Here is a 26,632-nt window from a genome sequence, read left to right on the forward strand (position 1 = left end):
GGAGTCTGTAACCTGAAGCATCTGTAACCTGAAGCATATGTAACCCAAGGTACCACTGTATTAAAATACAGTAATGCGTCAAACATTAAAAGCTTCCCTGAACAGGGCTGCCTTCAGATATCTTCTAAAAGTTTGGTAGTTGTTCTCTTTGACATCTGGTGGGAGGGCGTTCCACAGGGCGGGCGCCACCACCAAGAAGGCCCTCTGCCTGGTTCCCTGTAACCTTACTTATCGCAGCGAGGGAACTGCCAGAAGGCCCTCGGTGCTGGACCTCAGTGTCCGGGCAGAACGATGGGGGTGGAGATGCTCCTTCAGGTATACTTCAGAAAGTCTCGGTGCTTCTGCAAAATCCACATGAAAGGTTAACAGCCCTCCTTGCCCCCCCCCCCCAGCCTCTGGCATTCAAAGATATACTGCCCCTAAACATGGGTGCTCGTTTTGCTACTGTGTCTCCCTCAACCGTCCCTCAAACGACTGATTTCAATACGCCTGCTTGGAGCAGGACTTAAACAGACATCATCCGTTGGCTGGAAGCGATTTAGACCCAAAGAACCAGAATTCTGGCACCTAATTAAAAATCTTCCCAAAATAAATTGCAGACGGCATGATCTCTTGGCTTATTTGCGCATGTTACGAACTGGCTCTCTGGGGGTGGGAAGCTGCAAAAGCCCTCTCCTTCTTCAGGCTTTTGATCTTTGGACCAAGCGGGTCTTCAGAGAGAGGACTGCTCTCTATTGGTCGCTTAACCACCCGAAAAAGAGTCTGGAGAGCTGGAAAGGAACAAGGTGAGGAGAAGGGGCCTTTCCTCCCACTTGCACCGCTGACGAAATATTGCCACCCCCCTCCTAATGGTTCACAAGGACCTGGGAGCTCCCAGCCAGCCCCCTTCCAGGACATTGGATGCAAGAGATATCTGGGGAGAGACTTCACCCACTCCTGCCTTCTTCCCAGCCCACCAGAGTCCGGGAAGGAAAGGAGGAGACCCAGAGAGACGGGCCTGTTACTCTCTTTTGCTACTCTCATTCAGCACCCCCTCCCTGCCCTCCTTTGCAAGAAGAGAACACAACACGGTAAGAGCGACGCCTGTTTTGCAGGGGCATTTCATTGCAATATTTGGCAACGGGTCCAGTGTTTCCCAAAATGTGATGGCCTCTGTATAACTGTCACAACGACCCTGTAAGGTAGGCCTCGTTTATAATTCCCCCGTTTTGCAGCTTGTGGGAAGGCACAGAGAGTGGGGGTTCAGTGGGGTGGATGTCAGTGTGCCTTATACATTTTAATGTATTTTTAATATTTGTTGGAAGCCGCCCACAGTGGCTGGGGAGACCCAGCCAGATGGGCGGGGTACAAATTAATAATAATAATAATAATAAGGCCACCCGGCGAATCCCCTGTTTAGCAACTGCATCCTGAACGGCAGGCGGTCTCTGGGGGCTTCTTTCTCAAGCCACTCCCTTTTTTCCCTGGAAAAAAAATTATGCAAGGGACATGTTAATCTCTCCATTTTGGGTTTCTCCGTTTCCCAATCTTAAATTCCACGCTGCATGCTTCCAAATCGGTTCGAGGATTTTACTTTAAGGCCTCCTGACAGTTCGTCAGCATTTCCGTGCAAAGTTCTCCCGATACGCGCATTTTCGTATGCAATTGTATGCCTAATAAACACAATTTTTTTCAAAGCAATTTCCCTTAATGCAATGTGTTCCTGGTGTTATTTGCCCGGACAAATGCATTTCCATGCACAATTCAGGTCCTGGTATATGTAATTTTGTACATGTGACTTGGCTGAGGAGCTACGTTGAAAAATTCAGAGAAGGGTGAATTGTGATGGTTGGTTTGGCTTTGGTTTGTGATTTTTTTCCAGAAAGGGTGAATTGGGCAGGTCCACCTTTAATGCAAACTGATTTTAATTTTGCCTCCATTGTTATTGGATGCAGATACTGGAAATGACCACATTTCCCCTGTACATGAAACACCTTGTTCCATAGAGAGCCAGGGCCTGGGTTCAAATCCTCAATCAGCCACGAAACTCCCTCTCTGCCTCACCTACCTCTACAGGGCTGTTGGGATTAAATGAGGAGGGGGAGAACCAGGAAGTCCACTTTTAATTCATTGGAGAAAAAAATTGGGATATACAGTCATACCTTGGGTCACAGCCGCTTCAGGTTGTGCTTCTTCGGCTTACGGACCACCGAAACCCGGAAGTACCGGAATGGGTTACTTCTGGGTTTCGGCGGTCGCACATGCGCAGAAGTGCCGAATCGCAACCCGCGTGTGCGCAGATGAGGGTTGCGAACACTGCAGGTTGCGAACGTGCATCCCACACGGATCATGTTCGCGACCTGAGCGTCCACTGTAAATCCAGTTTCATCCACAGCCTGCTGTATCCATTGCAACACAAGCATTTTACAGACCGGCCATCAGCATTGCTCAGCAGAGAGTTCCAAAATGAGGAACAGATTGTAAGAAAAGTACCTACTAGGGTGCGTTAGAATTTAGGCATTTTGTTTTCAGCAAAAACCCACCAGCAAACTTTTTTCAGCCATGGGCTGCTCCACCATCCCTCAGACCATGTGGGGGGGGGGGCGGACTATATTTTGGGGGGGGGGGGGATGAACGAATTTCTATGCCCCACAAATAACCTAGAGATGCATTTTAAATAGAAGGACACATTCTACTCATCACAATTTAATAAAAGGACACATTCTACTCATCACAATTTAAATCACTAGTCAGTAAGACTTGATTTAAATCATATTTTTTTACAGAAAGACCTACTATACAGTATTTTTATACAACCCACTGCACAATACCAACTCAGCTCAGGAATACCAACAGTATGTTAGGTGCCACGTTGTAATCGATTATAGTATGTTAGATTTCATATTGTACACAGGTCCAGATCATCCTTATTGCCAAAAAAAAACCCCACCTCCAATTTTTGGAATTGGGCACATGGTTGGAGCACAACTGTTGCTTGAATTGTACAACCTGAATTCGCAGGTCTGTGACTGAATCCTGCCCCCAAACAGTGACTTTCTGGAAGCGCTCTTAAAGGTAAAGGTAAAGGTAAAGGTAAAGGGACCCCTGACCATCAGGTCCAGTCGTGGCCGACTCTGGGGTTGCGGCGCTCATCTCACTTTACTGGCCGAGGGAGCCGGCGTACAGCTTCCGGGTCATGTGGCCAGCAGGACTAAGCCGCTTCTGGCGAACCAGAGCAGTGCACGGAAACGCCGTTTACCTTCCCGACGGAGCGGTACCTATTGATCTACTTGCACTTTGGCGTGCTTTTGAACTGCTAGGTTGGCAGGAGCAGGGACCGAGCAACGGGAGCTCACCCCATCATCACGGGGATTCGAACCACCGACCTTCTGATCGGCAAGTCCTAGGCTCTGTGGTTTAACCCACAGCGCCACCCGCGTCCCTTGGAAGTGCTCTTACTTCTGTGTAAAAGTGCATAGGATTGGGAGGGGAGAGGTTATCATGACTCCATCTCAGCAAAACCCCGAGGAATGTATCAGGTCGGTGGCAGATCTTTTCTTGTAACACAGATATGGAAGGAGAGGCGTTGTCTCTCTGCATAGCAGCAGAAAGCCAGGCCTAGCCTGACTCTGAAACGGCTCTGCAATGCTCACCACAGCTCTCAGAACATAGTCCAAGAAGGCAGTCATCGAAGCACCCCCTATAAATAAGTGGCAGTATAATCACTGTTGTCGTCCCTGACTCTTTTTTAATGCTCAGGAAAGGAGTTGGAAGATTCAGGTCAGAGAAAAAGAAGGATTTCATTTCTTCATTTCTTCATTATTAATGTTGCAATACATATATAAGGGACGCGGGTGGCGCTGTGGGTTAAACCACAGAGCCTAGGGCTTGCCAGTCAGAATGTCGGCGGTTCGAATCCCCGCGACGGGGTGAGCTTCCGTTGCTCGGTCCCTGCTCCTGCCAACCTAGCAGTTCGAAAGCACATCAAAGTGCAAGTAGATAAATAGGTACCACTCCGGGGGGGAAGGTAAACGGTGTTTCCATGTGCTTCTCTGGTTCGCCAGAAGCGGCTTAGTCATGCTGGCCACATGACCCGGAAGCTGTACACCGGCTCCCTCGGCCAGTAAAGCGAGATGAGCACCGCAACTCCAGAGTCGGCCATGACTGGACCTAATGGTCAGGGGTCCCTTTACCTTTACATATATGAAATCTTTACATAATGATACATATACATTATATTTGTAAATTCACATTTTCATATTTCATTATGTACCAACATTTATCCATTTCTTGTTTAATGCCCTGTGTCTTCCCTCCACCCGTGGAATTCTTCTTCTTCTTCTTCTTCTTCTTCTTCTTCTTCTTCTTCTTCTTCTTCTTCTTCTTCTGTCATGGATGCTTTAGCAGCGGTCCCTGCATTGCAGGGGGTTGGACTAGATGACCGCCGGGTGCCTGCTCTCCTTCTATGATCCTTCCTGGAAGGAAGCGTGGCTGCTCGTTCTTATCAGCTGCATCCTGCTAAGGAAGGGATCTGAGCCTAGAGATAGCTGGAGGTATCGTAACTGGAACAAGGGTGAGGAGGCCTTGGAGACGGCCCCTCTCGTGGGTTTCTTCACAAAGGCAGACACGGGAGCAAAGACAGGCGTGTGTGACTTTGGAATGCTGCCTTGATTTTCCCGAAGATCATTAACAGCTGAATTCCTGCTACCTCCGCCTCTTCCCTGAGACGGGGCAGGATTGCCACATAGTCCCCGCATCCTTCGCAAGAAGCATTTTGCAAGACGCCTTTTCGCAACGCCCACCCAGGAGGGATGGCATTATTGTTGAGATATGCTGGGAGCCTTCAGAGTTCGGGTGCAGCAGCTACCCATTCATTTTTTCATGTGTGTGTGTGTGTGTGTAAAGGGACCCCTGACCATTAGGTCCAGTCGTGGAGGACTCTGGGGTTGTGGCGCTCATCTCGCTTTACTGGCTGAGGGAGCTGGCGTACAGCTTCCGGGTCATGTGGCCAGCATGACTAAGCCGCTTCTGGCGAACCAGAGCAGCGCACGGAAACGCTGTTTCCCTTCCCGCTGGAGTGGTACCTATTTATCTACTTGCACTTTGGCGTGCTTTCGAACTGCTAGGTTGGCAGGAGCAGGGATCGAACAACAGGAGCTCACCCCATCACGGGGATTCGAACCGCCGACCTTCTGATCGGCAAGCCCTAGGCTCTGTGGTTTAGACGACAGCGCCAATATATATATATATATATTGTAAATTTTCTCTTTTACAATTTAGAATACAGTGGACGCTCAGGTTGCGAACGTGATCCGTGCGGGAGGCACGTTCGCAACCCTCAGCCTTCGCAACCTGCACTTCGCAACCTGCAGCACCGCGTCTGCATATGTGCGGGTTGCAATTCGGCGCTTCTGCGCATGTGCGACCACCAAAACCCGGAAGTAACCCCTTCTGGTACTTCCGGGTTTCGGCAGGTCCGTAACCCAAACAACTGCAACCTGAAGTGTCTGTAACCCGAGGTATGACTGTATTCATTTAGACAACCTTAAAATATCAATGACTTCCCTTCTTCTCTTTTCATGGTTCATTTTGCAAGGCATAAATCCCTGCATATTAACAACAACAACAAAACAACAACAACAACAACAAATTTTTATTTGTATCCCACCCTCCCCGGCCAGAGCTGAGCTCAGGGCGGCTAACATCATAAAACTAACACAGTATACAAAGAACATAAGAACAGGCAATCAATTAATTAAAATACGTCTTAAAATTAGTTCAGAGCAAATTAAAATCTGGACAGATGGCCGTCCATGGGTAAAATTGAGAGTGGTTAATATTCTCCAGGGCCAACTATTACCACTGGTCTTAATAAGGACCTGTGAGCGGACTAGGAGGCCTCTTTAATACAAAGACCTAAACTAAACCATTCAGTATTCCATTATTTTGTTGTTTAGTCGTGAAACCTCCCCACTATTTTCGCTGGAAGTGTCCCTGAGCCATCCCTCCGACTCACTTTCCCTTGGAGCTCCTTCTCTCCCCCTGCTGGTTCCCTCTTCAGCTGCTAAGTCTCTCTCAACCTCTGTGAGCCCTTCCACCTCCTGTCCTTCCGATGGCAGTTCCCTGACAGTTACATTATAGCCCAAAGGCTATTCACCAGGAAGTAAGGATTTGTTGTAAGTTTTTCAGGTGTGGTAAAACTCAGTCTGTTTTTTGTTTTTTGTTTTTTTAAATCGTTTAACTACATCAATAGGGGGACGCGGGTGGCGCTGTGGGTAAAAGCCTCAGCACCTAGGACTTGCCGATCGAAAGGTCGGCAGTTCGAATCCCCGCGGCGGGGTGCGCTCCCGTCGTTCGGTCCCAGCGCCTGCCAACCTAGCAGTTCGAAAGCACCCCCGGGTGCAAGTAGATAAATAGGGACCGCTTACTAGCGGGAAGGTAAACGGCGTTTCCGTGTGCGGCTCTGGCTCGCCAGAGCAGCGATGTCACGCTGGCCACGTGACCCGGAAGTGTCTCCGGACAGCGCTGGCCCCCGGCCTCTTGAGTGAGATGGGCGCACAACCCTAGAGTCTACCTTTACTTAACTACATCAGTTAACTAACATGGATACATATGCATTAATGTTATTGTTTTAGTTGAATAAGTTGTTTAAATTGTTATTAAGGAAATGTTTATTTTTCTCCTTCTAATAAAGCACAGCAGAAAAGTTGTCGAAATGTAAACAATAATTTCATAATTCCCTGTCTTTGTATTTCTAATAGTATAACCAAATCAGCTATTTTTGATATAACTGTAAAAACTACTCTGAAAAATTATTATTCCAAAAATGAAACCTTCATCCGGTTGCAAATACTAAGATTATACAGTGGAACCTCGGGTTGCGAACCTGTTCCATGCAAGAGGCACATTCACAACCCACAGTGCCGCGTGTGCCATGATTCAGCGCTTCTGCGCATGCGCAAGGTGTGATTTAGTGCTTCTGCACATGTGCCGAAACCCAGAAATAACCCATTCCGGTACTTCCGGGTTCAGTGCGTCCGTAACCCGAAAACACACAACCCACAGCAATCGCAACCCTAGGTATGACTGTACCAGCAAGAATGAGCCTTTCTGTAAAAAAATGATTGAAATCACGTCTTACTGACTAGTGATTTAAATCAAGTCTTCCTGACTAGGGACTGAAATCGTGATTGAAATCGATTTGATTTAAATCAAACCCACCCTGGTCAGAATCAAACCCATACACCCCCAAATACTGCGCTGACTTGTGTTATCCCCACCGCAAAATGCTCCCCTCTTTCCAACTCTGTCTTTGACCCCCTGTAGCTCTGCGGGCAAAGGAATAGAGGATGGGCAAAGCGGAAGATGTGGTCCTCACTTCCCAGGTGCCCAGCGAGAGCATCCCCTTACTGGGCCACGCCCTGCCCAGCCCCACCTACCTGAGCCAGGAGGAGGTGGTGCAGCAGGCGGGGTCTGCCCCCTGGCCGGGCGTCCGCAAGGCCCTGCTCTGCCTCCTGGGGGCGCTGTTCGCCTGCCTGCTCGCCCTGGCTGTCCTCCTCTTGGTCACGATGCCACGGCCGCGGCCACCGTTGGTCTGGTGGCAGAAAGCATCCTTCTACCACCTGCCCCCGGCCTCCTTCCCGGATTCCGACGGCGATGGGCAAGGGGACCTGGAAGGTAAGGAGGTCAGGAGGGCTGTGGTTTTTATTTTTAAAAAAATGCATTTTCAAAAACAGGAACGGAGAGCATATTTAACCCCCTCCCCTCCCCCGTCCCACTTAAAACTTCGTACCAAATACAGCATGTATACATATACCATGGGACGCGGGTGGCGCTGTGGGTAAAAGCCTCAGCGCCTAGGGCTTGCCGATCGAAAGGTTGGCGGTTCGAATCCCCGCGGTGGGGTGCGCTCCCATTGCTCGGTCCCAGCGCCTGCCAACCTAGCAGTTCGAAAGCACCCCGGGTGCAAGTAGATAAATAGGGACCGCTTACCAGCGGGAAGGTAAACAGCGTTTCCGTGTGCGGCTCTGGCTCGCCAGAGCAGCGATGTCACGCTGGCCACGTGACCCGGAAGTGTCTCCGGACAGCGCTGGGCCCCGGCCTCTAGAGTGAGATGGGCGCACAACCCTAGAGTCTGTCAAGACTGGCCCGTACGGGCAGGGGTACCTTTACCTTTACCTTATACATATACCATATGACTTCCCTTCCGCCCTATTCCTGGTTCCTTTGCTTTTCTGCTACTCTGCGTAATCCACATCTTTTTAATCATCCAATTTGTTACCTTTTAAATACTCCCTTTCAGCTCTGCTGGATTTACTGGAGACCTGCTAAGCTATGTATTTGTCTAGATTGGTTCTTAAAATAGTCACTTGCCCATTCCGCCTTATATTCCTTATCTTCGTTTTCTCTTACCCTGTTCGTCAGAGCAGCCAGTTCTGCATATTCGAACATTTCGCACTGCCAATACTTCCTTAGTGGGTACTAGACTTGTTCTCTGCCAATAAGGCTCTAGCTGAGGAGGTGGCGTATAGGAATAAACTATTTTGTTTTTTTGGGACCCAAGAGGAAAACCTCAGGTGTTCTGGGGAAAGTTTTTTTTAAATATATTTTTTTTAATCCATTCTATATGGTTTCCCAATACAGTATTCCTTAATTACTTTACAGGACCACTACATGTGGAAAAGGGATCCCTCAATTTCATTACACTTCCAAAATAGACCTTTTCCCTTTTTTTAAAGACATTTTCGCCAATCTAAAAGGTAAAGGTAAAGGGACCCCTAACCATTAGGTCCAGTCATGACCGACTCTGGGGTTGCAGTGCTCATCTCGCTTTACTGACCGAGAGAGCCGGCGTACAGCTTCCGGGTCATGTGGCCAGCAGGACTAAGCCGCTTCTGGTGAACCAAAGCAGCGCACAGAAACGCCGTTTACCTTCCTGCCGGAGCGGTACCTATTTATCTACAGTGGTGCCTCGCAAGACGAAATTAATCCGTTCCGCGAGTCTCTTCGTCTTGCGGTTTTTTCGTCTTGCGAAGCACGGCTATTAGCAGCTTAGCGGCTATTAACGGCTTAGCGGCTTAGTGGCTTAGCGGCTATTAACGGCTTAGCGGCTTAGCGGCTATTAACGGCTTAGCGGCTTTAAGAAAAAGGAAACAAACTCGCAAGAACTCGCAAGACGTTTCATCTTGCGAAGCAAGCCCATAGGGAAATTCGTCTTGCGGAACGACTCAAAAAACGGAAAACCCTTTCGTCTAGCGAGTTTTTCGTCTTGCGAGGCATTCGTCTTGCGGGGCACCACTGTACTTGCACTTTGACGTGCTTTTGAACTGCTAGGTTGGCAGGAGCAGGGACTGAGCAACGGGAGCTCACCCCGTCACAGGGATTCGAACCGCTGACCTTCTGATCGGCAAGTCCTAAGCTCTGTGGTTTAACCCACAGCGCCACCCGCGTCCCAATCTGGTGGGTGTTAAATACCATCTGTGGGCCATTTTCATCGTGTTTTATTTTATTGCATGACATGCACTAAAATTCATATTTATTTCCCACAACTTTCCCCATAATTCGTAACCAATATAGTGACCCACATCTTGTGCCCACTTAATCATGCTCGATTAAAATTGGGGCAAGAGGAGTGTTAGTCGTGGGGTGGAGTCTAAGCAGCGGTGGTGACCCTGCCGCTCCCCCCTTCTTCTCCCTCAAGGTGTGAGACGTCAGCTGGACCGGATCCTAGCCTTCTCCATCCAGGCCTTGGTGCTGGGCCCCATCCTTGAGAGCGACCTTGCCAATCTGAGCAGGATCCTACCTGCCCATGGGTCTCAGGAACAGCTGGAAGCCCTGGTGGATGTTGGGAAGAAGGAAGGTATGAAGGGGGGGGGGTGGTTGCAGCTCAGTGGCAGAGGTAAAGACCCAGATCAGGGGTCAGCAACCTTTTTCAGCCGTACGCCAGTCCATTGTCCCTCAGACCATGTGGTGGGCTGGACTATATTTTGGAAAAAAATAATGAACAAATTCCTATGCCCCACAAATAACCCAGAGATACATTTTAAATAAAAGGACACATTCTACTCATGTAAAAACACGCAGATTCCTGGACTGTCCAGGGGCAGGATTTAGAAGGCGCATCTGGCCCCTGGGCCTTAGTTTGCCTAGATTCATAGTGTTGGTGCTGACCTTTGAAGCCCTAAACGGCCTCAGCCCAGTATCCCTGAAGGAGCGTCTCCACCCCCATCATCCAGCCCGGACACTGAGGTCCAGTGCCGAGGGCCTTCTGGCGGTTCCCTCCCTGCAAGAAGTGAGGTTACAGGGAACCAGTCACAGGGCCTTCTCGGTGGTGGCGCCCACCCTGTGGAACGCCCTCCCGTCAGATGTCAAGGAAACAAGCAGCTATCTTACTTTTAAAAGACATCTGAAGGCAGCCCTGTTTAGGGAAGTTTTTAATGTCTTATGTTTTATTGTGTTTTTAATATTCTTTTGGGAGCTGCCCAGATGAGTGGGGTATAAATAATAAAACAACTTCTTCTTCTTCTTCTTCTTCTTCTTCTTCTTCTTCTTCTTCTTCTTCTTCTTCTTCTTCTTCTTCCTATTATTATTATTATTATTATTATTATTGAATTGTTGTTAGAAGGGACCCCACGGGGTCATCCAGCCCAACCCCCTGCCATGCAGGAATCGCAGCTAGAGGAGGTGTCCATCTGAGCTCTGCTTAAAAACCTCCACCAAAGGAGAGTCCTACCTGAAGCCCCGCAGGGCAGCTGCCAGTCAGAGCAGGGCATGCTGGTGGACCAAGGGGCCCTGATGCCACAGAAAGCAGCCGAGCTTCCGGTGGCCACAGACAGGGCCGGTTTCAAGGCAGGAAATGGCAGGTCGCAGTTCTTCAAGTACAATCTTGCCCCACACCTGAGCTTGTTGTATTGCAACTTCTAGGCAGCATCAACAGAAGTCCCAGTGTCCAGATCAAGGGGAATAATAGCCCTGCTCTCTTCTGCCTTGGTCAGGCCACACTTGGGGTCCTGTGTCCAGTTCTGGGCGCCAACATTTAAGAAGGATGTTGACAAGCTGGAAGGTGGGCAGTGGAGGGAGACCGCGTCTTGATAGTAGTAGTAGTAGTAGTAGTAGTAGTAGTAGTAATAATCATTATTATTATTATTATTATTATTATTATTAATTATTTGTACCCCGCCCATCTGGCTGGGTTTCCCCAGCCACTCTGGGCGGCTTCCACAAAGACAAAAAATACACTAAGACGTCACACATTAAAATCTTCCCTGAACAGGGCTGCCTTCAGATGTCTTCTGAATGTCAGGTAGTTATTTATCTATTTGACATCTGATGGGAGGGCATTCCACAGGGCGGGTGCCACCACTGAGTAGGCCCTCTGCCTGGTTCCCTGTAACCTCATTTCTCGCAGCGAGGGAACCGCCAGAAGGCCCTCAGCACTGGACCTCAGTGTCCGGACAGAACGATGGGGGTGCAGACGCTCCTTCAGGTATACCTGGCCAAGGCCGTTTAGGGCATTAAAGGTCAGCACCAACACTTTGAATTGTGCTTGGAAACGTACTGGGAGCCAATGTAGGTCTTTCAAGACCGGTGTTGTGTGGTCTCGGTGGCCGCTCCCAGTCACCAGTCTAGTTGCCGCATTTTGGATTAGTTGCAGTTTCCGGGTCACCTTCAAAGGTAGCCCCACGTGGAGCGCATTGCAGTAGTCCAAGCGGGAGATAACCAGAGCATGCACCACTCTGGCCAGACAGTCTGCGGGCAGGGAGGGTCTCAGCCTGCGTACCAGATGGAGCTGGTAAACAGCTGCCCTGGACACAGAATTGACCTGAGCCTCCATGAACAGCTGTGAGTCCAAAATGACTCCCAGGCTGCGCACCTGGTCCTTTGGGGCACAGTTACCCCATTCAGGACCAGGGAGTCCTCCACACCAGCCTGCCCTCTGTCCCCCAAAAACAGTTCTTCTGTCTTGTCAGGATTCAACCTCAATCCGTTAGCCACCATCCATCATCCAACCGCCTCCAGGCATTCACACAGGACCTTCACCGCCTTCACTGGTTCTGATTTGAAAGAGAAGGTAGAGCTGGGTCTTGAAACTCCAGAGGAAGAGTTGAGGGAGTTGGGTATGTTTAGCCAGGAGAGGAAAAGATGGAAAGGAGAGATTATAGCCACCTTCAAATATCTTAAGGGTTGCAACAAGGAAGATGGAACAAGCTTCTTACCTGCTCCTCCAGTGGAGAAGACTTGAAGCAACAGATTCAAACAACAAGAAAGCAGATTCTGATGACACATTAGGAAGAACTTTTTTTAGAGCTGTTCAACATAGGCCTCAACTTCACCGGAGATTTGCAAGCAGCGGTTGGGTGGCCATGATTCTGTTATTTTTGCCTTTTCCCATTCCAACGCCCCTCTCCTCCAACCACCCAGGACTCCGGATTTTGCTTGAACTCCCAGTCTGGGAAGAGGAGCTGGACTCCCCTGCAAAGCACAACCGGACACACCAGCACCTCAAGGTATGTGGTTGTTGTCGTTCCTCCTCAAAGTCTGGACACGTTTGCCCATATTCAGCTGCCAGGAGACTGCTGATGTCGGTTTGCTGAAATTCTGAAATCAACTTCAAGCCTGGTTGGAATTCACAGGCTTCGGCCCAGAAACCTTTCTTCTGATCCCAGATGTGCAGAGGTTGGCTGGGGGTGGTGGTGCATAAGAAACTAAGAATTGCAGGATCAGGCTAGTGACCTATCTGGTCCAGAACCCTGTTCTCACAGTGGCCAACAAGATGCCCATTATGGGAAACCAACAAGAAACCTCTGGTTACGTGAAAGATACTCAATAAACACACAAGACGTAACCGGCTACACTTTTGAATAAATAAGGTATGATATTCATTGTGTCATGGGACGCGGGTGGCGCTGTGGGTAAAAGCCTCAGTGCCTAGGGCTAGCCGATCGAAAGGTCGGCGGTTCGAATCCCCGCGGCGGACTGCACTCCCGTTGCTTGGTCCCAGCGCCTGCCAACCTACCAGTTCGAAAGCACCCCCGGGTGCAAGTAGATAAATAGGGACCGCTTACTGGCGGGAAGGTAAACGGCGTTTCCGTGTGCGGCTCTGGCTCGCCAGCACAGCGATGTCACGCTGGCCATGTGACCCGGAAGTGTCTCCAGACAGCGCTGGCCCCCGGCCTCTTGAGTGAGATGGGCGCACAACCCTAGAGTCTGTCAAGACTGGCCCGTATGGGCAGGGGTACCTTTACCTTTTATTCATTGTGTCAAATTGTAGATTTCAACGGAAGTCCATCATAATGTTCAACAAAAAAAGCAGAAGACCCCGTGGATCAGTTCATTCTCTAGTCAGGTCATGCATAAGGTCCATACATGCATAAGTGTCTATTCCACCTGTCTGTTCATTTTGTTGTTGTTTAGTCATTTAGTTGTGTCCGCCTCTTCCTGACCCCCTGGACCAGAGCACGCCAGGCCCTCCTGTCTTCCACTGCCTCCCGCAGTTTGGTCAAACCCATGCTGGTAGCTTCGAGAACACTGTCCCACCATCTCGTCCTCTGTCGTCCCCTTCTTCTTGTGCCCTCCATCTTTCCCAACATCAGGGTCTTTTCCAGGGAGTCTTCTCTTCTCATGAGGTGGCCATTCATAGAGTCCAATAATCCACATGAAGGGTTGTTACAGTTCCACAGAATCCTTTCACAGAGTCTAAGACAAGGATTTCCGGAATATTAGCCTTGTTTCGCCATCCCAGGCAACCACTACTATGCTATAAGATCCACTATCCTGTAATATTCCATATGAGCCTGTTCTACTGATGAAGCCTAGGATGTTGAAACAAGGCTAATATTCCAGAAATCCTTGTACCTCGGGTTAAGTACTTAATTCATTCCAGAGGTCTGTTCTTAACCCGAAACTGTTCTTAACCTGAAGCACCACTTTAGCTAATGGGGCCTCTTGCTGCTGCCGCGCCGCAGAAGCACGATTTCTGTTCTCATCCTGAAGCAAAGTACTTAACCCGAGGTACTGTTTCTGGGTTAGCGGAGTCTGTAACCTGAAGCATCTATAACCTGAAGTGTATGTAACCCGAGGTACCACTGTATGGACCTTATGCATGACCTGACTAGAGAATGAACTGATCCACGGGGTCTTCTGCTTTTTTCATTGAACTTTATGAGACTTCCGTTGAAATCTACAATTTGACACAATGAATATTATACCTTATTTATTCAAAAGTACAGCCGGTTACATTATGGGAAACCTGCAGGCGGGATCTGAGTGCGAGAGCCTTTCCCTCTCTTGCGGTTTCCAGATTCAGAAGAATTTCTGCCTTCGACCGTGAAGGCAGACCATAGCTGTCCTGTCTAGTAGCCATCGATAGCCCTCTCTTCCTCCATGGCTTTGCCCAATCCTCTTTTGAAGCCATCCAAGTTGGTCGCCATCATTGCCTCCTGTGGCAAGGAGTTCCACAGATTAACTACGCTTGCTTTTTTCCTCTAAGATAAAAACTTCCAAATGATGCGACCTTTCTTTTACGTAGAAGCTAAACAAGCTATAACAGGGCCCCACTCTCTTGGGGGCCCCAAAAAAATGCAAAGGAAAAAAACACCTGGATGTAAATTTCCAAAATAAAAGATAAAAAACAAATAAAATAAAACCTACACACAGCAACAGTGTTTTGTGTTGTGTAGGCTCCTGTGTCATGGCCCCCGCCCGCTAGCCTGCTCCCTAAAATATCACTGCTTTGCTCATTCCTATATACAGTGGTACCTTGGTTTTCAAACCTAATCCATTCCGGAAGTCCGTTCCAAAACCAAAGTGTTCCAAAACCAAGGCGCGCTTTCCCATAGAAAGTAATGCAAAATGGATTCATCCATTCCAGACTTTTAAAAACAACCCGTAAAACAGCAATTTAACATGAATTTTCCTATCTTAATTGTATTACAGTTCAAAAATTAAGGTAAAAAAGGTAAAGGAACCCCTGCCGCTACGGGCCAGTCTTGACAGACTCTAGGGTTATGCGCTCATCTCACTCTAGAGGCCGGGAGCCAGCGCTGTACGCAGGCACTTCCGGGTCACGTGGCCAGCGTGACATCGCTGCTCTGGCAAGCCAGAGCCGCACACGGAAACGCCGTTTACCTTCCCGCCGGAGCAGTATCTATTTATCTACTTGCACTTTGACGTGCTTTCGAACTGCTAGGTGGGCAGGAGCTGGGACCGAGAGACAGGAGCTCACCCCGCCACGGGGATTCGAACTGCCAACCATGCGATCGGCAAGTCCTAGGCGCTGAGGTTTTACCCACAGCGCCACCCGCGTCCCAGTTCAAAAATTACTTTGATAAAATACATATTTTGTTATGTGCAAATGGCTTTAGATATTTATTAGGTCCATAAATTACCATATAGCATATATTTTAACAAAAAACAAAAACAGAGACAATCTGTTGTTGACAAAGGACAGCTGGACATATAAAGGGCCCCATTACCTTCAGCAGCTTAGGGCCTCATCAAACCTCAATCCGGCCCTGGGTTCATCCTGTATGTGCACAGAGACACCCTGTGCCCGAGCCAGGGGCCACACCCGGCTCGAATCCGGCCCTTGCTCTCAAGACGCAATATTCTGAGTTGACATGCTCTTGAGCTGAGCCGTGACGGGTCCTGGCATGTTCAGTTCCATGCAACACAAACGGGCACGCGACACATTAACTGAGAAGTCAGTCCCTCTGTCTCAAAGTGGGTCTTATTCCCAGCTGAGCGAGCCTGGGATTTCTGCAGCTAAATTGAGCTCTCACCTCCTTTTGACCCTGCAGGGGGCGTTCCAGTTCTGGCAGGCTTTGGGGGTCCACGGATTCCTGGTGGGCAAGGATCCCACCTGGCGGCTGGAGGCGGTAAGAGCGGCGCCACCCAGTGGCATTTTGTTTACTTGTTTGAAATATTCTTATACCACCCTTTCTTATTGAATCCCAGACCGACACTTAAAAAAAATAAATCTTAAATAAAGCACTTGGGGAAGTTTGTGGCTAAGCAACAGGACACCTGTGCTGTGTGCAGAAGCTGCCAAGTCTAAACCCCGCTGGCAGCATCTCCAGGTAGGGCTAAAAATTCCTTGCCTAAAATCCTGCACAGATGCTGCCAGTCCGTGTAGACAATATCAAGCTTGTTGTTGTTGTTGTTGTTTAGTCATGTCCGCCTCTTCGTGACCCCCTGGACCAGAGCACGCCAGGCCCTCCTGTCTTCCACTGCCTCCCGCAGTTTGGTCAAACTCATGCTGGTCGCTTCGAGAACACTGTCCCACCATCTCGTCCTCTGTCGCCCCCTTCTCCTTGTGCCCTCCATCTTCCCCAACATCAGTGTCTTCTCCAGGGAGTCTTCTCTTCTCATGAGGTGGCCAAAGTCTTGGAGCCTCACCTTCAGGCTCTGTCCTTCCAGTGAGCTCTCAGGGCTGAATTCCTTCAGAATGGAGAGGTTGGATCTTCTTGCAGTCCATGGGACTCTCAAGAGTCTCCTCCAGCACAAGAATTCAAAAGCATCCATTCTTTGGTGATCAGCCTTCTTTATGGTCCAGCTCTCACTTCCATACATCACTACTGGGAAAACCAGAGCTTTAACTATACGGACCTTTGTTGGCAAGGTGATGTCTCTGCTTTTTAAGATGCTGTCTAGGTTTGTCATTGCTTTTCTCCCAAGAAAAACTTCTAAAATGCCCCCTTTGCAATGCACATTTGTAGTTACACTGAGGAAGCTAAGGTGTGTTGTTGATTGGAACTGCAGTCGGGTGCCTGAGTTTTCCCTCTTAGGATTGATGAACCCCAAATATGTGGGTGTGTGATACTGTCTATTGTGGGGCTTGATTGCAGGTGCTGGATGCCTGGAGTGAGCTGGGCGCTCAGACGAAGCCAGATCGGGGACAGGAGAAGTAAGTTAGGGGTCAGTGGCCTATGGGGGTTCTCTGATCATTTCTTTTCTTTTCTTTTCAATAATTCGTCTTTCTTGATTTAAAATATCATCTTACATATATCTTACAAATAGTTACAACAAAGTTAAACACGAAATTATAAGAGAAAAAAAGAGAAAAATAAAAAAAGCAAAAGAGAGTTAACAATCCTGTCTTACCTAATAATCATCCTGTCTTATCTAATAAAGTCTTCTGAAAGAAACTTCCAATCATTCTCGTTGTACTTTTTCTATTATCTTAATTTTGTCGCACAGTTTGTTTTATAACTTTTCCTGTATATTTTCCTAGTATATTTATTCCATTTGTTTATTATATACAAAGAAGGGGCGCGGGTGGCACTGTGGATTAAACCACAGAGCCTAGGACTTGCCAATCAGAAGGTCAGCGATTCGAATCCCCACAATGGGGTGAGCTCCCGTTGCTCGGTCCCTGCTCCTGCCAACCTAGCAGTTCGAAAGCACATCAAAGTGCAAGTAGATAAATAGGTACCACTCCAGTGGGAAGGTATACGGCGTTTCCGTGTGCTGCTCTGGTTCGCCAGAAGCGGCTTAGTCCTGCTGGCCACATGACCCGGAAGCTGTATGCCAGCTCCCTCGGCCAATAAAGCGAGATGAGCGCCGCAACCCCAGAGTCGGCCACGACTGGACCTGATGGTCAGGGGTCCCTTTACCTTTTTATCATTCAGTTCTGCTAGGATAATGTCATTGTTACAGTATAATCTTATATACTCTTTGAATAGTCTCCATTCTCTGTATATTTTTTGATTTGGGGCTCCTCTAACTTTTCCGCTCAGCTTTGCTAATTGAAAGTACTCTTGCATGAGTGATTTCGAATCTATTGTTTCACATTTCCAACTTCTGGCTATCAGTATTCTTTCAGCCGTAATTGAATACATGAGCAGTGGTCTTGTATTTTGCTTTATTTCTATTGGCAGTATTCCTAGAAGGAAAATCTCCAGCCTTTTTTAAAAAGTAAATTTAAATAATTTATTAAATTCGTTTTATATATTTTATATTTTATTCTCTGATCTTTTCAGTTTCCTTTCCCACCGCTCCTCCCCCAGACCCTCCTTAGTCCAGGGGCTGTGAGGGCCTCTGGTGGCAGAACTGGGGAATGCAGGCAGTCCCAAGGCATTGGAGAATCTGAGGTTTGGGGCCTGGAGGTTTGCCCGTTTATTGGGTACTTTTACGCATCACCCCAATATCTGAGTGGCAAGACATTCCAGTGCTTGGCCCAGGGTTCAGTTTCATAGGAATGAAGACCAGCAGATACTGTCGTGTCCTTAGGATATACTTACACAAACAGTGGTACCTCGGGTTAAGTACTTAATTCGTTCTGGAGGTCCATACTTAACCTGAAACTGTTCTTAACTTGAAGCACCACTTTAGCTAATGGGGCCTCCCGCTGCAGCCGCCGCACTGCCGGAGCACAATTTCTGTTCTCATCCTGAAGCAAAGTTCTTATTTCTGGGTTAGTGGAGTCTGTAACCTGAAGCGTCTGTAACCTGAAGCGTATGTAACCCGAGGTACCACTGTATCTGCAATCTGGGCATAATACATCAACATTAAGCATACCCTCCAACATTTCTCAGATGAAAATAAGGTAAAGGGACCCCTGACCATTAGGTCCAGTCGCAAACGACTCTGGGCTTGTGGCGCTCATCTCACTCTATAGGCCGAGGGAGCCAACGTTTGTCCACAGACAGTTTTTCCAGGTCATGTGGTCAGCATGACTAAGCCGGTTCTGGGGAGCCAGAGTAGCGCACAGAAACGCCATTTACCTTCCCGCCAGAGCGGTACCTATTTATCTACTTGCACTTTGACGTGCTTTCGAACTGCTAGGTTGGCAGAAGCAGGGACCGAGCAACGGGAGCTCACCCTGTCGCGGGGATCTGAATCGCAGACTTTCTGATCAGCAAGTCCTAGGCTCTGTGGTTTAACCCAGAAGCGGCTTCGTCATACTGTTAAGTTGTGGGCGAACATATCAGACGACACAGCGATTCTTCAAACAACTCTTGTTTATTCAGAGGCTACAACAGAACTGAACTGAAGGGCTCAGTCAGCCTGCTTATATAGAGCTCCAGTACCTTGTTACTGTAACAACTTTCTAAAACTATCCAATCACTGAACGTCACTTTCGATCCTTCATTTGCATAACTATCTACAGTATCCCCCTGCTGGCCCAGGGTGAGAATTTCAGTACATAACACATACAGGCCACATGACCTGGAAGCTGTATTCCGGCTCCCTTGGCCAATAAAGTGAGATGAGCGCCGCAACCCCAGAGTCGGCCATGACTGGACCTAATGGTCAGGGTTCCCTTTACCTTTAAGGAAAAGCAGGACATTCCGGGATCAAATCAGAAACCAGGACGGCTTCTGTAAATCCGGGACTGTTCCTGGAAAAGAGGGACCCTTGGGGTGGGTTGGGGGTCTGCATTAATTGCTTCTCCATCAGTTGCAGCTTTACGTCCAGCACAGAGCTAGCAGGTCTCTGTGTCTCCAGCTTCCAGCCTGTTTCCACCCATTAGCCTGGAAGGCCCCCTCACATAGTTGCAACCTAGCTCAGTCTTTTGCGATGCGGATGGGGACACTGAGGTGGCCAGCCCAGGTAATGACCTTACAAAAAACTTGTGCGGCCAGCCCAGCAGCCTCCTCCAATAGATTCCAGCCAGCACTGAGCACAGGACTCCAAGGACTGGAAGGTACTCAGGGCATCATCTAGACTGACCCCCAAATGCACGACGTCATTTGTCCCAAATGCATTGCACATAGTTAGCCGGGAGATTCTGCGATGTCCGTCTTTTATTTAGAATTCATTCGGATTGGTTTGTAGGGAGGTCATATGACATCACATTGCCATCTTGCACTTTGCAATGCATGCATGTTCCGGTGGCACCCGCCCTGTGGAACGCCCTCCCTTCAGATGTGAAGGAAATAATCAGCTATCTTATCTTTAAAAGACATCTGAAGGCAGCCCTGTTTAGGGAAGTTTTTAATATTTAATGCTGTATTGTTTTTAACACTCAATTGGGAGCCGCCCAGAGTGGCTGGGGAAGCTCAGCCAGATGTGTGGGGTATAAATTATTATTATTATTATTATTATTATTATTATTATTATTATTATTATGTGGGATTCAAACGCATACCAGCAATTCAGGCTGCACAGTTGCAGCCGATCTGCTGCTCTTGCGCAAGAAACCCACTTCCCCCTTTAAAAAGAAAAGCAGGTTTTTTGCAACGAGGAAGCCATGGCGAAACGCACTGGGAAATGTTGTGTTATAGCCGGACATAACATCGTATAACCCCCCTGGTGCATGCACCGTAAGCAGGTCATCTGGAAGCAACCCCTGCCATGCCCCTTACTGCAAAAAAAGTCTTGAGTCAAAGCAGCAAGCATTTGAAATCTGCAATTCACCACACGCCCTGCAAAACAGTGACACAGTTACTGTATTTTTCGCTCTATAAGACACACTTTTCCCCCTCCAAAAATGAAGGGGAAATGTGTGTGTGTCCTATGGAGCGAATGCAGGCTCCTTGGCTTCAGCGATAGCAATGCAAAGCCTCCAAAGCGTAGAGGGAGCCCTCCCTCCGCGCTCCGGAGGCTTCGCATTGCTTTCACTGAAGCCGTCTGAAACCTCCGGAGCGCAGTGGGAACTCCCGCTGCGCTCCGGAGGCTTCAGGCAGCTATCTGCAAGCCTTCGGAGCGCAGCAGGAGTTGCCGCTGCGCTCCAAAGGCTTGTGGATAGCCGCCTGAAGCCTGGAGAGTGAGAGGGGTCGGTGCACACCGATCCCTCTTGCTCCCCAGGCTTCGCTTCGCTGGAGAGGCGCTGCACAGTTTTCCCTCTCTGTGCAGCACCCCTTCAGCGAAGCGGGAGGAGAAATGGAAGGGGCTCCGTTTCTCCTGCTGCTTCGCTAAAGAGGTGCTGCGCAGAGAGGGGGAGAATCCCCCCCCCCGTTCTCCCCCTCCTATGGTCCGGTGCATCCTATAGAGCGAAAAATACGGTAATTTCACATGCATCTCTTTCAGGGTCCTGATCGTCCGGGACGAGAGCGAAAGGTGCAATATTTCTTGCCGGGTGCCTGACAGCGCCATCCTCTGCTGCCGTCTGCTGGGAGCCGAGAGGAACCTGACTGCCCAAGGACTGGCGCAACGGGTGGAAGGGGCCTTGGGGCACCCGCGGGTGCCCTGGCCTGGCTGGATGGTGAGGAGGGACTTTGCTTGGGCTGCGTGGAACTTCTCTGGTGCACGCTGCTTCTTTAATTATTATTTTTTAAAAATATTTGGTTTTTCAGATGTTTCACACGTCCAACATAAAAACAAAATTGCAAGGAATCTCTTGGACTTCCCTCCTTCCCTTTGTGGGCCCTATCATTAATCATTTTGTCCTGCATCTTTTATAATATTCCAAATGTTTTATCTCTCCGTTGTATCCAATGTTTGCCATTAAACTACAAGTGACATTCCAATCTTACTAACGATTTTAACTGTTTACAATGGTCTTGAAGATAAGTTATAAATTTCCCCCCATTCCTAATTAAAATTTTGGTCTTCCTGATTTCGGATTCTTCCAGTCATTTTAGCCATTTTGGCAAAGTCCATCAATTTGATCTGCCATTCCTCTCTGGTAGGGACTTTATCTGCTTTCCATCTCTGGGCAAGTAACATCTGCGCAGCTATGGTCACATACATAAATAGTCTTTTCTGCTCCCTTGGGATTTCAGCACCTGGAATTCCTAAAAGGAAGGCTTCTGTTTTGTTTTTTTAGAAAAGGTTATTTTAAACATTTTTTCCAACACATTATATATCATTTCCCAAAATCCTTTTACTACCTTACATTTCCACCACATATGGTAGAAGGTGCCTTCTTTTCCATTATATTTCCAGCATACATTTTTTTCAGCTCATTATATATCATTTCCCAAAATCCTTTTACTACCTTACATTTCCACCACATATGACAGAAGGTACCTTCTTTTCGCTTATATTTCCAGCATACATTTGACTCTGTTTTATACATTTTTCCTAATTTACTAGGAGTTAAATACCAACGGTACATCATTTTCATATAGTTTTCTTTCAACCTGTAATATGCTGTGACTTTTGAATCCCAATTCCATAACTTCTCCCAAGCTGTAAATTGTATGTTGCACAAGCTGCTTGTAATCTACAATTCTATGAAAGGATTTGTTGTGCCGAGAAGGTGCCAAAACAATCCCTTATGCAAATTAATAAACGAGTCAAGGCCTTGGTTTGGGGTCCACATCCTTTTCAGTTCTCTCTTTCTCTCTCTCTTCCAGGTGCCATGGGGATCCCCATTGAAGGCTGGCTTGGGGGAGATGTTGGCTGTTCTCCAGCTCACCCTTCCGGGAGTCCCGCTATTGCAAGGTGGTGAAGGATCCCCTGTTCCGTTGCAGAATGCGTCCACGGTGAGACACAGACCATTGTCTCACGCTTGGTGAAGGGCTGTAGCTCAGTGCTAAAGCATGTCCGCCGGACTGAATCCCCGGAATTTATTTAATTTATTTATTACATGTCTCAAACCTTCAGTGAGTTACAATAGAACAGAATTTATTATTTATACCCCACCCATCTGGCTGGGTTTCCCCAGCCACTCTGGGCGGCTTCCAACAGAGTATTAAAATACAGTGGTCTGTTAAACATTAAAAGCTTCCCTGAACAGGGCTGCCTTCAGATGTCTTCTAAAAGTCTGGTAATTGTTCTTTTCTTTGACATCTGATGGGAGGGCGTTCCACAGGGCGGGTGCCACCACCGAGAAGGCCCTCTGCCTGGTTCCCTGTAACTTTGCTTCTCGCAATGAGGGAACCGCCAGAAGGCCCTCGGCGCTGGACCTCAGTGTCCGGGCAGAATGATGGAGGTGGAGACGCTCCTTCAGGTATACTGGAGTTGGGGACTTGTGAAGACAGGCTCTGGCAGATGGACTAGCTGAAACCAAGAGGGGGTCCAACGCAGAAGAAGGTGGTTTTTGCACAAGCTGTAAAGGGTGGGGGTGTGTGGAGGACTCCCTGGTCCTGAATGGGGTAACTGTGCCCCTGAAGGACCAGGTGCGCAACCTGGGAGTCATTTTGGACTCACAGCTGTCCATGGAGGTGCAGGTCAAATCCGTGTCCAGGGCAGCTCCATCTGCTATGCAGGATGAGACCCTCCCTGCCCACAGTCTGTCACGCTAGAGTGGTGCATGCTCTAGTTATCTCTCACTTGGACTACTGCAATGCGCTCATTGTGGGGCTACCTTTGAAGGTGACCCAGAAACTGCAACTAATCCAAATGCGGCAGCTAGACTGGTGACTGGGAGCGGCCGCCAAGACCACATAACACCGGTCCTGAAAGACCTACACTGGCTCCCAGTCCGTTTCTGAGCACAATTCAAAGCGTTGGTGCTGACCTTGAAAGCCCTAAACGGCCTTGGCCCAGTATACCTGAAGGAGCGTCTCCACCCCCATCGTTCTGCCCGGACACTGAGGTCCAGCTCTGACGGCCTTCTGGTTGTTCCCTCCCTGTGAGAAGCCAAGTTACAGGGAACCAGGCAGAGGGCCTTCTCGGTAGTGGCACCTTCCCTGTGGAACATTCTCCCGTCAGATGTCAAGGAAATAAACACCTACCTGACTTTCAGAAGGCATCTGAAGGCAGCCCTGTTTAGAGAAGTTTTTAATGTCTGGTGTTTTATTCTATTTTTCATATTTTGTTGGAAGCTGCCCAGAGTGGCTGGGGAAACCCAGCCAGATGTATAGGGTATAAATTAATAATAATAATAATAATAATAATAATAATAATAATAATAATAATTAGAAGTCAGGAGCTGATGAGGAAGGGAGCCCATTTAGGAGAAGGAAATGTCTTGCTCTGCTTTCCTTTGGACCACATCAGCGAGGCTGAGAGGGGGTTTGGGCAGCCCAGGACCTCCATCCACACTGCGCCCCACCAAGGTCACTTTGCTCCTGCTAACCAGCACTGGAGGCAGCAGCGTCAAGTTACCGGTCCCCTTCCTCATTTCACAACAACCCTGTGAGTAATGCTAGGCTGAGAGGCAGTGACTGGCCCAATGTCACCCAGTGAGCTTCATGGCTGGCAGGGGCGGTGGGATTCGAACCCCGCTCTCTCCCCGTCCTAGCCCGACACTCGAACCACTACACCATGCTGCCTCTCCGTCTTCCTGTAGGGCTGTGAGTGTGCCCTCTCTGAAACTCTGGAGATTTGCCCTCACCACTTGGCCTGCGCCCCAACCTAAAAAGGTAAAGGGACCCCTGACCATTAGGTCCAGTTGTGGCCGACTCTGGGGTTGCGGCGCTCATCTTGCTTTATTGGGCGAGGGAGCCGGCGTACAGCTTCCGGGTCATGTGGCCAGCAGGACTAAGCCGCTTCTGGCGAACCAGAGCAGCACATGGAAACACCATTTGCCTTCCCGCCGGAGTGGTACCTATTTATCTACTTGCACTTTGGCGTGCTTTCGAACTGCTAGGTGGGCAGGAACAGGGACCGAACAACAGGAGCTCACCCCATCATTGCGGGGATTCGAACCGCCGACCTTCTGATCGGCAAGTCTGTGGTTTAACCCACAGCGCCACCCGTGTCCCTCGCGCCCCAACCTACACAACCCTTAAGTACGTCCATACCTCCTGCTGCCCCCTTGACTCTTAGCACCCCACCTCGGTGATCCTACCCCCCCACTTTGGGAACCACTGATCCAGCCCCAACGGAGCAACACTGACTTGTGGTCTGATGGCACCTCTGACCCCCTATTTAAATCAGCCCCTTATTCAAAGTGATGAGGACTAGAATCCTGTTGTGTGTGTTTTTCGAGGGGGCGTCCCTCGTGCACCTGCTGCGTGTACGCTTCACACGGTCCTGGGTTCAATTCTCGGCATCTGCAGGTAGGCCTGGACCCTTGCCTGAAATGCTGGAGGGCTGCTATCGGTCAGTGTATACAGTATGGAGGTAGGTGTGATGGCCTGGGATTCGGACTCAGAGGCTGAACCTGAGGAATCCCAGCCTGCACAGGAGTCCCCGCCTCCAGAACCAGCTGAGCTGGGGCTGGGGCCTGAGCCTGAAGGGTCCTCACCTGTGCTGGATCCTCAGGTGCAGGCACCAGCTGAGTCTGCTCTGGCTCCAGAGGTGATGGAGGACCCATTGCCTGCAGGTGCTCCACTCTCAGCCCCGTCAGAGGAAGCTGAGGTTACCTCTGGGTCCGGTAACCCTCCAGCCTCTCCTGAGCTGCAGAGGCTCAGGGCAGAGAGGCGGAGGGAACTAAGTTCCCGCAGGAGGAGTGCTCGCCTCCGGGCCAGGAGAGGCGAGTCACCTGAGGATCGGGGCCGCCCTATGCCACGGGGCAGATAAAAGCCAGCCAGCCCCAGTCCCAGGTTGTGGGAGCAACATGTTGTTGTTGTTTAGTCATGTCCGACTCTTCGTGACCCCATGGACAAGAGCATGCCAGGGCCTCCTGTCTTCCACTGCCTCCTGCAGTTGGGTCAAACTCATGCTGGTAGCTTCAAGAACACTGTCCCACCATCTCGTCCTCTGTCGTTCCCTTCGCCTTGGGCCCTCCATCTTTCCCAACATCAGGGTCTTTTCCAGGGAGTCTTCCCTTCTCATGAGGTGGCCAAAGTCTTGGAGCCTCAGCTTCAGGATCTGTCCTTCCAGTGAGCACTCAGGGCTGATTTCCTTCAGAATGGAGAGGTTTGATCTTCTTGCAGTCCATGGGACTCTCAAGAGTCTCCTCCAGCACTATAATTCAAAAGCATCCATTCTTTGGCGATCAGCCTTCTTTATGGTCCAGCTTTCACTTCCATACATCAACATAGTTGATCAACATAGGGAGCAACATAGTTAGTTGGTAGCCTGTTCCTGCCTGCACCCTGTCCTGCTCTTCTGCCAGAGTTCCTGACCCCACCCAACTCCCTGCCTTGGACCCTGCTTCAGCTTTGACGGACAGCCTCCATACCGCACCCTTGACCTCGGACTGGACTGGGACCTTGCCGCACGGTTAACTCTCGGGACCAGCACACTAGGTGGGTCAGTGGTCTGAGGCTGTTTTCTGTGCTCTCTCAATTAGGAAGGAAGCTCTGACCGGGCTCTGCTGGAGAACCTGCACCGCTCTCTCCTGACTTTGCACGCCAGCTCCTTCGCTCTGCATGGGGTCGATTACATCCCTCTGCCCCTTGCCGGCCACTCTGAGGACGTCTTCGTCTTTCTCCGCCCCGGATCCTGCTCCGCAATCCTGGTGGTCTTGAACCTGGGACCGCAGCCCTTCCAGCTCATCCTGAGCCAGCTCAACTTCCTGGTTCCTGCGAAGGTCCTCTTCAGCACCCACCCTGAGCCCCAGCGCGAGAGCAACGTGGACAGAGTGAGGCTGAGGCCACACCAAGCTGTCCTCCTCCAAGTGCCCAGAGGACACGGGCAGTGATTGGCTGCCACGGAATCCGGTCCACACAGCTGGCAGCCAATGGGACGCAGAAGGAACTCTTATTGGCCGCTCGGCCGCCCTGCTATCGACCAATGGAAGAATTGCTCCTATCCCATTGGATATTGTAACTGATGCATATACATACCGTATTTTTTGCTCTATAAGTCTCACTTTTTCCCTCCTAAAAAGTAAGGGGAAATGTGTGTGCGTCTTATGGAGCGAATGCAGGCTGCGCAGCTATCCCAGAAGCCAGAATAGCAAGAGGGATTGCTGCTTTCGCTCCGCAGAGAT

The 26,632-nt window shown here is 49.3% G+C and overlaps 1 protein-coding gene across 1 annotated transcript; it reads left to right on the forward strand.

Annotated features, from left to right (window-relative positions):
* The first annotated feature begins 888 nt into the window (after nt 1–888).
* Nucleotides 889–26,588, forward strand: LOC114603412 (amino acid transporter heavy chain SLC3A2-like). Its single transcript, XM_028742392.2, has 9 exons — nt 889–1,070; nt 7,306–7,656; nt 9,680–9,838; nt 12,400–12,485; nt 15,777–15,854; nt 16,824–16,882; nt 20,950–21,124; nt 22,221–22,349; nt 25,991–26,588. The coding sequence occupies exons 2-9, from the start codon at nt 7,329–7,331 to the stop codon at nt 26,339–26,341; spliced, it is 1,365 nt and encodes a 454-aa protein (XP_028598225.2). The 5' UTR covers nt 889–1,070; nt 7,306–7,328; the 3' UTR covers nt 26,342–26,588.
* The last annotated feature ends 44 nt before the right edge of the window (nt 26,589–26,632 follow it).

Source organism: Podarcis muralis, chromosome 7 (genome assembly GCF_964188315.1).
Source record: "Podarcis muralis chromosome 7, rPodMur119.hap1.1, whole genome shotgun sequence".
Lineage (NCBI taxonomy): Eukaryota > Metazoa > Chordata > Lepidosauria > Squamata > Lacertidae > Podarcis > Podarcis muralis.

Coding starts and splice junctions, on each gene's coding strand:
- LOC114603412 (XM_028742392.2), top strand. CDS start 7,329: ATGGGCAAAGCGGAAGATGTGGTCCTCACTTCCCAGGTGCCCAGCGAG. Junction 7,657..9,679: donor TGGGCAAGGGGACCTGGAAG/GTAAGGAGGTCA, acceptor TTCTCCCTCAAG/GTGTGAGACGTCAGCTGGAC. Junction 22,350..25,990: donor CGTTGCAGAATGCGTCCACG/GTGAGACACAGA, acceptor TCTCTCAATTAG/GAAGGAAGCTCTGACCGGGC.